Here is a 9,401-nt window from a genome sequence, read left to right as displayed (position 1 = left end):
CGTGTCAGCGTGGGTTTCCTCCAGGTGCTCTGAAATGTTCTCCCCGTGTCGGCGTGGGTTTCCTCCAGGTGCTCTGACATGTTGTCCCCGTGTCGGCGTGGGTTTCCTCCGGGTGCTCTGACATGTTGTCCCCGTGTCGGCGTGGGTTTCCTCCAGGTGCTCCGACATGTTGTCCCCGTGTTGGCGTGGGTTTTCTCCGGGTGCTCCGACATGTTGTCCCCGTGTTGGCGTGGGTTTTCTCCGGGTGCTCTGACATGTTCTCCCCGTGTCGGCGTGGGTTTCCTCTGAGTTCTCCGACATGTTCTCCCTGTGTCGGCGTGGGTTTCCTCCAGGTGCTCCGACATGTTCTCCCTGTGTCGGCGTGGGTTTCCTCCAGGTGCTCCGACATGTTCTCCCTGTGTCAGCGTGGGTTTCCTCCAGGTGCTCCAACATGTCCCAACAAACAGACAGAGTTAATAATCAGCTTCCTAGTCCCTGTTTTCTGTGACTGAGGCTGCAGGGTTTGTTGATCCAGCTCAGACAGAGTCATTTGGACTCTGAGACCGCTGGACTTTGTTTGGTCCTTCATCAGCTGTTTAAAATAAACGCTTCAGTGTTTAGAATAAACAGCTGTTTGGAGAATAAACACATCACAGGAAGTGACTCAGTCCTCTCCTGCGTCCATCTGAACTGTCGATCAGACAGACTGAGACAAGACGCTGTCCTCAAAGACACCAACCTGAAGACAGCAGCTGACTCAGTTAGACAAACAACGCTCTGATGTTTCACAGTGACGTTAATTCATCCTGAAAATATCTGTTGGATCAGATAGGTTCTGTAGGGTTAACATTATTATTATTATTATTATTGATATTATTTACACATAGAACAGCACCATATGTGAGACTATCTGCTGTGACCCAGTGTTCATATTCTATATGAACTTGTTATATAAAGTTTGATGATGTTTCAGTCCTCTTCATATGTGTGATGATTTTATTCATTCAGATTCCTTTTTTCTTTAAAATCTATAGTTTGATTAAAAACAGATTTATTGATTTTTGGCTCCAGCTGCTCAGCGGGAAACTCTGCTTCAGTGTTCCACCTTTGCTGACTCGCTGTGTGGAAACAAAACCACACCTGCCGTCACCTGGAGACCCACTGACGCTCCAGGTAAACTCACCTGACATCAGCTCATTAATGCTCACCTGACATTAGCTCATTAACTCACCTGACAGCAGCTCGTTAACTCACCTGAGAGCAGCTCGTTAACTCACCTGACAGCAGCTTATTTATTCACCTGACAGCAGCTCGTTAACTCACCTGACAGCTCATTAACTGACCTGACAGAAGCTCGTTAACTCACCTGAAAGCAGCTCGTTAACTCATCTGACAGCAGTTTATTTATTCAGCTGACAGCAGCTTGCTAACTCACCTCACAGCAGCTCGTTACCTCACCTGACAGCAGCTCATTTATTCACCTGACGGCACCTTGTTAACTCACCTGACATCAGCTTGTTAACTCACCTGACAGTATCTCGTTAACTCACCTGACATCAGCTCGTTAACTCACCTGAGAGCTGCTCGTTAACTCACCTGACAGCATCTCATTAACTCACCTGAGAGCTGCTCGTTAACTCACCTGACATCAGCTCGTTAACTCACCTGAGAGCAGCTCATTAACTCACCTGACAGCATCTCATTAACTCACCTGAGGGCTGCTCGTTAACTCACCTGACAGCACCTTGTTAACTCACCTGACATCAGCTCGTTAACTCACCTGACATCAGCTCGTTAACTCACCTGAGAGCTGCTCGTTAACTCACCTGACAGCACCTTGTTAACTCCTGCTCGTTAACTCACCTGACAGCACCTTGTTAACTCACCTGACATCAGCTCGTTAACTCACCTGAGGGCTGCTCGTTAACTCACCTGACAGCACGTTGTTAACTCACCTGACATCAGCTCGTTAACTCACCTGAGAGCTGCTCGTTAACTCACCTGACATCAGCTCATTTATTCATCTGACAGCAGCTTGCTAACTCCTCCTCTTCTTCTTCTTCCTCTTCACAGTCTCTGCTCCTGATATGTGGAGCATCCTCAAAGTCACGTAAGAATCTTCATCTCCTTTAAAGTGGCAGCCATTTTGATTTTAGTTAGACCAGTGAGGTGTCCCAGTCAGACCAGTGGGGTCCCAGTTTGACTTTGTGCTGTTGTCTCTGTCTGCAGAGTCCTATTTTTGTTTGTGGTTCTGCTGCTCGGTGTCGGTATCACCCTGTGGTCGTGCAGAAGCCACAAATGGAACAAACTTAAAGGTAACAACCCCTCTCTCCTGACAACAAGCCCCTCCCCCATGTCGACAAGCCACTCTCCTGACAACAAGCCCCTCCCCCATGTTGACAAGCCACTCCCCTGACAACATGCCCCTCCCCTCAAAGAACAAGTGACACACCTTGTTGTTTCCTCTGCAGGTCTGGATCAGCTGTGACTGATGCGGAAATGATCACATTCAGAGTTTGTCTTTGCCAGAGACGGCTGTTGGATCAGATCCAGCTCTCATCACAACCACCAAGTGGGGCAGCAGAACCCAAGTCCAGGTGCTGTCCAGGTGCAGCCCTGTCTGAGGCCAGTCTGAGTCCAGGATTAGTCCCCGTTCAGTCCAGGTGCTGTCCTGGTGCAGCCCTGTCTGAGGCCAGTCTGAGGCCAGGATTAGTCCACGTTCAGTCCAGGTGCTGTCCAGGTTCAGTCCAGGTGCTGTCCAGTTACAGTCCAGGTGCTGTCCAGGTTCAGTCGAGGTGCTGTCCAGGTGCAGCCCTGTCTGAGGCCGGTCCGAGTCCAGGATTAGTCCAGTTTCAGTCCAGGTTCAGTGCAGGATTAGTACAGGTGTAGTCCAGGTTCAGTCCAGGTGTAGTTAAGAGTTAGTCAAGGTGTAAACCAGATTTAGGTCAACTGTGGTCCAGGTTAGGTGAGAGGTAGAGTTAGTTGAGGTGTAGCCGAGAGTAAGTCAAAGTGTAGTCCAGATTTAGTCCGGGAGTAGTTTTGAGTTAGTCGAGGTGTAGTCCAGATTTAGTCCAGCTGTAGGCCAGGTGTAGTCCAAAGTCAGTCCAGGTGTAGTCCAAAGTCAGTCCAGGTGTAGTTAAGAGTTAGTCCAGGTGTTGTCCAGGTGTAACCAAGATTTAGTCCAGGTGTAGTCCAGGTGTAACCAAGATTTAGTCCAGCTGTAGGCCAGGTGTAGTCCAAAGTCAGTCCAGGTGTAGTTAAGAGTTAGTCCAGGTGTAGTCCAGGTGTAACCAAGATTTAGTCCAGCTGTAGGCCAGGTGTAGTCCAAAGTCAGTCCAGGTGTAGTCCAAAGTCAGTCCAGGTGTAGTCCAAAGTCAGCCCAGGTGTAGTCCAGGTGTAGTCCATTATATACTAATTTGGTCCCCCTGTCAGCCAATCAGATTGAAGAAGAGCTCCTTATCTGTGTTTAACAGAACAACATGCTGTGACATCACTTCCTGTGGGGTACCACAGTTATTTTCTTTCTTTAAGTGCTGATGATGCTCAGTGGACTTGAAGACAGGGTGTCTCCCTCTGCTGGTGGAGTCTGGTACTGCAGCGCTCTGCGGCTCTGTTTACTACATCCAGTTAAATAAAAAAACTTTATTTAAAATCAGTTTAATAAAATGAGGTTTGAAGGCGACCTGAGAGAAAACCAGCAGAGACCTGATCCTTCAGAGACCTGATCCTGCAGAGACCTGATCCTTCAGAGACCTGATCCTGCAGAGACCTGACTCACTGTCCCCCTGTCTCAGTGTCTCAGAGTCTCACTGTCTCACTGTCTCACTGTCCCCCTGTCTCACTGCCCCCCGTCTCCCTGTCTCATTGTCCCAGAGTCTCACTGTCTCCGTCTCTCTCACTGTCTCACTGTCCCCCTGTCTCATTGTTTTGCTGTCTCCCAGCGTCTCTCACTGTCCCATTGTCTCACTGTCCCCCTGTCTCACTGTTTCGCTGTCTCCCAGCCTCTCTCATTGTCTCACTGTCCCCCTGCCTCAGTGTCCCAGAGTCTCATTGTCCCCCAGCCTCTCTCACTGTCTCACTGTCCCCCTGCCTCAGTGTCCCAGAGTCTCACTGTCTCACTGTCCCCCAGCCTCTCTCACTGTCTCACTGTCCCCCAGTCTCTCTCACTGTCTCGCTGTCTCCCAGTGTCTCTCACTGTCTCATTGTCCCCCTGTCTCATTGTCTCACTGTCTCCCAGCGTCTCTCACTGTCTCACTGTCCCCCTATCTCATTGTCTCCCAGTGTCTCTCACTGTCTCACTGTCCCCCTGTCTCACTGTCTCACTGTCTCAGCATCTCTCACTGTTGGACATTAAGGATTCAGTTTGAGTCAAACTCCAACAACACTGCAGCCTACATTTCCCATGATGCCCCTGACTCCTCCAGAGCCACAGGGGACGTCAGCCTGCAGACTGGGGACCAAATTTACCTGTTGAATCAGAGCACAGTTTGTCATCAGTGGGCTAGCTGTAACCATGGTAACGTCAGCCGACTGTAACCATGGTAACGGCAGGTTCTGGGCCCAGGTGTCTGCATGTTGTTCTGTTACTGATGTTTCCTTGTTGTCATGTGACTGTTTGTGATGCAGCCAATAAAAACCCGTCTGAGAAACTTTATCCTTAAATCTGAATTCAAACACGAGGTCATGTGACGCCTGTGTGGTATGAAACATGACACCATGACAGAGTTAACCCCACGTTGGGACCAGACCAGCTGTGAAAGGGTTAAACTGAGACAGCTGGAGGGAGGCGGGGTCTCACACACACACACACACACACACACTCACACACACACCCCTTATCAGTTGTCACCGCGGCAACGGACAGGAAGCAACACAAACTTCCACACCCATAATGTTACCGTGTGTGATGACATCATCAGGGGGAGGAGTTCAGTGAAGATCACAGATCAGAGACGTCTGTCGTCACACTGAGCTCATTTAATTAATTTAATTTAGTGTGAGAGAAAAGTCAAATACAGAACAACATTTCACCAAACAACAAATCAGTCATAAACACTTTATTGACCCGTGATTGGTTAGAGTCGCGCTGACGTTAAGAAGGGAGAAATAAAAGTGTGTAAATATGAAATGATAAAACATAATGAGCATCATGCTGCAGTGTTTCATGAATAATAACAAACAACAACAGAATCCAAGTAAACAAACAGGACCAATCACAGACGTGATGAACAAACAGGTTACCTGTCTGTCACTGAGACAAACACCTGAGCTCAGTCCAACCTGAGGGACAGTGACAGAGTGAGAGGGGTCAGAGGTCATGTTAACTGTCAGCAGATTCATGTGTTCATCGCTCGGAGCTGAGGCTGCTGATGAAGTGATGAAACACACACATGTTGAAAGACGTGAGGAAACACAGAGTTGAATCCTCCCACAGCTCACACTCATCCTCACCTCCTCATTGATATTCACACTGTGACGTAATGTGGTGAACATAAAGAGTAATCTGATTACTTTATATAAAGTAAATACACACGGTGAGTCTCACTTCATGTTTCATTATTGTCGGACTGATCCTCGGGTCAGCAACGTGCACGCGCTCCCCAAGTTTCGTCATGAGCTCTGATTGGCCGAGAGGATTCCACCCAGAAGGGAGTGTCTGGTGCGCATGCGTAGAAGGGGAGGGAGGGGGCGCGTGTTTGTAAAGTTTGGGGGAAGTCGAGACAGAGAGAGAGAGAGAGAGAGAGAGAGAGAGAGAGAGAAAGGTTCAACAAAGTTTACTAAATACTTTTAGTCTCTGCTGCACAGCTGCCCGACACACCGAGGGACAGACTGAGAGACAGACTGAGGGACACACTGAGAGACAGACTGAGGGACACACTGAGAGACAGGGAGACAGACAGGAGAGGAGAGAGGAGCTCCGATATCCAGACGGAGACACCGGGAGGTCGCAGTGCTCCAAGCCGGACCAGGGCGCGCGACCAGCGGCATGAAGGTGGAGTTCGCCCCGCTGAACATCCCGCTGCGGAGGAGACTGCAGACCGCCGCGACTCTGCAGTGGGTCTTCTCCTTCCTGGCTCTAGGTACCTGTCCTCTGTCCCCATGTCCCTCTGTCTGTCCTCCTGTCTTCTGTCTGTCCTCTGTCCCCATGTCCCTCTGTCCTCTGTCTGTCTGTCTGTCCCTCAGGTCAGTGCTGTCTCTCAGCTGTCCCCCTGCTTGTCTGTCCCTCAGCTCAATGCTGTCCCTCTGTCTGTCTGTCTCTCAGCTGTCCTCCTGCCTGTCTGTCCCTCTACTCAGTGCTGTTCCTCTGTCTGTCTGTCTGTCTGTCTGTCTGTCTGTCCGTCCCTCAGCTCCGTGCTGTCTCTCAGCTGTCCCTCTGCCTGTCTGTCCCTCAGCTCCGTGCTGTCTCTCAGCTGTCCCTCTGCCTGTCTGTCCCTCAGCTATCCCTCTGTCTGTCCCTCAGCTTCATGCTGTCCCTCTGTCTGTCTGTCCCTCAGCTCAGTGCTGTCCCTCTGTCTGTCTGTCTGTCTGTCCCTCAGCTCAGTGCTGTCCCTCTGACTGTCTGTCTGTCCCTCTGCTCACTGCTGTTCCTCTGTCCCTCTGCCTGTCTGTCCCTCAGCTGTCCCTCAGCTCCATGCTGTCCCTCTGTCTGTCTGTCTGTCCCTCAGCTCAGTGCTGTCCCTCTGATTGTCTGTCTGTCCCTCAGCTCAGTGCTGTCCCTCTGTCTGTCCCTCAGCTCAGTGCTGTCCCTCTGACTGTCTGTCTGTCCCTCTGCTCAGTGCTGTTCCTCTGTCTGTCTGTCTGTCTGTCTGTCTGTCTGTCTGTCCCTTAGCTGTCCCTCAGCTCCGTGCTGTCTCTCAGCTGTCCCTCTGCCTGTCTGTCCCTCAGCTGTCCCTCTGTCTGTACCTCAGCTCCATGCTGTCCCTCTGTCTGTCTGTCTGTCTGTCCCTCAGCTCAGTGCTGTCCCTCTGTCTGTCCCTCAGCTCAGTGCTGTCTCTCAGCTGTCCCCCTGTCTGTCTGTCCCTCAGCTCAGTGCTGTCCCCTTGTCTGTCTGTCCCTCAGCTCCGTGCTGTCTCTCTGCCTGTCTTTCCCTCAGCTCAGTGCTGTCCCTCTGCCTGTCTGTCCCTCAGTTGTCCCTCTGTCTGTCCCTCAGCTCCATGCTGTCCCTCTGCCTGTCTGTCCCTCAGTTGTCCCTCTATCTGTCCCTCAGCTCAATGCTGTCCCTCTGTCTGTCTATTCCTCAGCTCACTCAGTGCTGTCCCTCTGTCTGTCCCTCAGCTCAGTGCTGTCCCTCTGACTGTCTGTCTGTCACTCTGCTCAGTGCTGTTCCTCTGTCTGTCTGTCTATCTGTCTGTCCCTTAGCTGTCCCTCAGCTCCGTGCTGTCTCTCAGCTGTCCCTCTGCCTGTCTGTCCCTCAGCTGTCCCTCTGTCTGTCCCTCAGCTCCATGCTGTCCCTCTGTCTGTCTGTCCCTCAGCTCAGTGCTGTCCCTCTGTCTGTCCCTCAGCTCAGTGCTGTCTCTCAGCTGTCCCCCTGTCTGTCTGTCCCTCAGCTCTGTGCTGTCTCTCTGCCTGTCTGTCCCTCAGCTCAGTGCTGTTCCTCTGTCTGTCTGTCCTTCTGTCTGTCCCTCAGCTCCGTGCTGTACCTCTGCCTGTCTGTCCCTCAGTTGTCCCTCTGTCTGTCCCTCAGCTCAATGCTGTCCCTCTGTCTGTCTGTCCCTCAGCTCACTGCTGTCCCTCTGACTGTCTGGCTGTCCCTCTGTCTGTCTGTCTGTCCCTGAGCTCAGTGCTGTCCCTCTGACTGTCTGTCTGTCCCTCTGCTCAGTGCTGTTCCTCTGTCTGTCTGTCTGTCTGTCCCTTAGCTGTCCCTCAGCTCTGTGCTGTCTCCCTCCCGGCACTCTGCCTGTCGGTCCCTCAGCTGTCCCTCTGTCTGTCCCTCAGCTCCATGCTGTCCCTCTGTCTGTCTTTCTGTCTGTCCCTCAGCTCAGTGCTGTCCCTCTGACTGTCTGTCTGTCCCTCAGCTCAGTGCTGTCCCTCTGTCTGTCCCTCAGCTCAGTGCTGTCCCTCTGTCTGTCCCTCAGCTCCGTGCTGTACCTCTGCCTGTCTGTCCCTCAGTTGTCCCTCTGTCTGTCCCTCAGCTCAATGCTGTCCCTCTGTCTGTCTGTCCCTCAGCTCAGTGCTGTCCCTCTGACTGTCTGTCTGTCCCTCATCTCACTGCTGTCCCTCTGACTGTCTGTCTGTCCCTCAGCTCAGTGCTGTCCCTCTGTCTGTCTGTCTGTCTGTCCCTCAGCTCAGTGCTGTCCCTCTGACTGTCTGTCTGTCCCTCAGCTCAGTGCTGTCCCTCTGTCTGTCCCTCAGCTCAGTGCTGTCTCTCAGCTGTCCCCCTGTCTGTCTGTCCCTCAGCTCAGTGCTGTCCTCTTGTCTGTCTGTCCCTCAGCTCAGTGCTGTTCCACTGCCTGTCTGTCCCTCAGTTGTCCCTCTGTCTGTCTGTCCTTCTGTCTGTCCCTCAGCTTCGTGCTGTCCCTCTGCCTGTCTGTCCCTCAGTTGTCCCTCTGTCTGTCCCTCAGCTCAATGCTGTCCCTCTGTCTGTGTGTCCCTCAGCTCAGTGCTGTCCCTCTGTCTGTCTGTTCCTCAGCTCTGTGCTGTGCCTCTGTCTGTCTGTCCCTCAGCTCCGTGCTGTCCCTCTGCCTGTCGGTCCCTCAGCTGTCCCTCTGTCTGTCCCTCAGCTCAGTGCTGTCTCGCTGCCTTCGTCCTCCTGGCTCTCTCTGATTGGTGGATGCTGGCTGTCCTCTATGCTGGTTGGCTGTGGTTGGACTGGGACACTCCGTCCTCTGGAGGTCGAAGGTCACACTGGGTCAGGAGCTGGAGCGTCTGGGACTACTTCAGGGACTACTTCCCTCTGTCGGTGAGCTGAGCGCCATCCATCCGATCAATCAGGTTTATTATAGATCTGATCAATCAGGTTTATTATTGATCTGATCAATCAGGTTTATTATAGATTTGATCAGTCAGGATCATTATTGATCTGATCAATCAGGTTTAAAGATCTGATCAATCAGGTTTATTATTGATCTGATCAATTAGGTTTATTATAGATCTGATCAGTCAGGTTTATTATTGATCTGATCAATCAGGTTTATTATAGATTTGATCAGTCAGGATCATTATTGATCTGATCAATCAGGTTTATTATAGATCTGATCACTCAGGTTTATTATAGATCTGATCAATCAGGTTTATTATAGATCTGATCAGTCAGGTTTATTATAGATCTGATCAATCAGGTTTATTATTGATCTGATCAGTCCGGTTTATTATAGATCTGATCAATCAGGTTTATTATAGATCTGATCAGTCAGGTTTATTATAGATCTGATCAGTGAAGTTTATTATTGATCTGATCAGTCAGGATCATTATTGATCTGATC

General features: G+C 51.0%; 1 protein-coding gene across 20 annotated transcripts; it reads left to right on the top strand.

The window, feature by feature from the left end:
• Positions 1 to 8,912, top strand: LOC126387421 (2-acylglycerol O-acyltransferase 1-like). 20 transcript variants are annotated; one of them, XR_007569667.1, is made up of 8 exons: positions 1 to 112; positions 157 to 1,152; positions 2,053 to 2,089; positions 2,209 to 2,294; positions 2,451 to 3,065; positions 3,176 to 3,230; positions 3,297 to 6,059; positions 7,664 to 8,105. XR_007569667.1 is itself a non-coding variant. In XM_050039944.1 (2 exons), exons 1-2 carry the CDS (start codon positions 5,966 to 5,968, stop codon positions 8,885 to 8,887), a joined length of 282 nt encoding a protein of 93 aa, XP_049895901.1. In that variant the 5' UTR covers positions 5,660 to 5,965; the 3' UTR covers positions 8,888 to 8,912. The 20 variants fall into 20 exon arrangements, 1 of the variants encoding a protein (XP_049895901.1); XR_007569668.1 differs by having other exon boundaries at positions 2,451 to 3,109; positions 3,209 to 3,252; positions 3,374 to 6,059; XR_007569666.1 differs by having other exon boundaries at positions 2,451 to 3,131; positions 3,165 to 3,230; positions 3,341 to 6,059.
• The last annotated feature ends 489 nt before the right edge of the window (positions 8,913 to 9,401 follow it).

Source organism: Epinephelus moara, unplaced genomic scaffold (assembly GCF_006386435.1).
Source record: "Epinephelus moara isolate mb unplaced genomic scaffold, YSFRI_EMoa_1.0 scaffold4186, whole genome shotgun sequence".
Lineage (NCBI taxonomy): Eukaryota > Metazoa > Chordata > Actinopteri > Perciformes > Serranidae > Epinephelus > Epinephelus moara.
The sequence above is the reverse complement of the archived record's forward strand: the minus strand, read 5'-3'. Positions and strand labels throughout refer to the sequence as shown.

Bases quoted from the DNA above. Each gene is read 5' to 3' on its own strand.
- LOC126387421 (XM_050039944.1), top strand. From the start codon at position 5,966: ATGAAGGTGGAGTTCGCCCCGCTGAACATCCCGCTGCGGAGGAGACTG. The intron at 6,060-8,699 runs GTACCTGTCCTC...TCTGTCCCTCAG, and splicing joins CTTCTCCTTCCTGGCTCTAG to CTCAGTGCTGTCTCGCTGCC.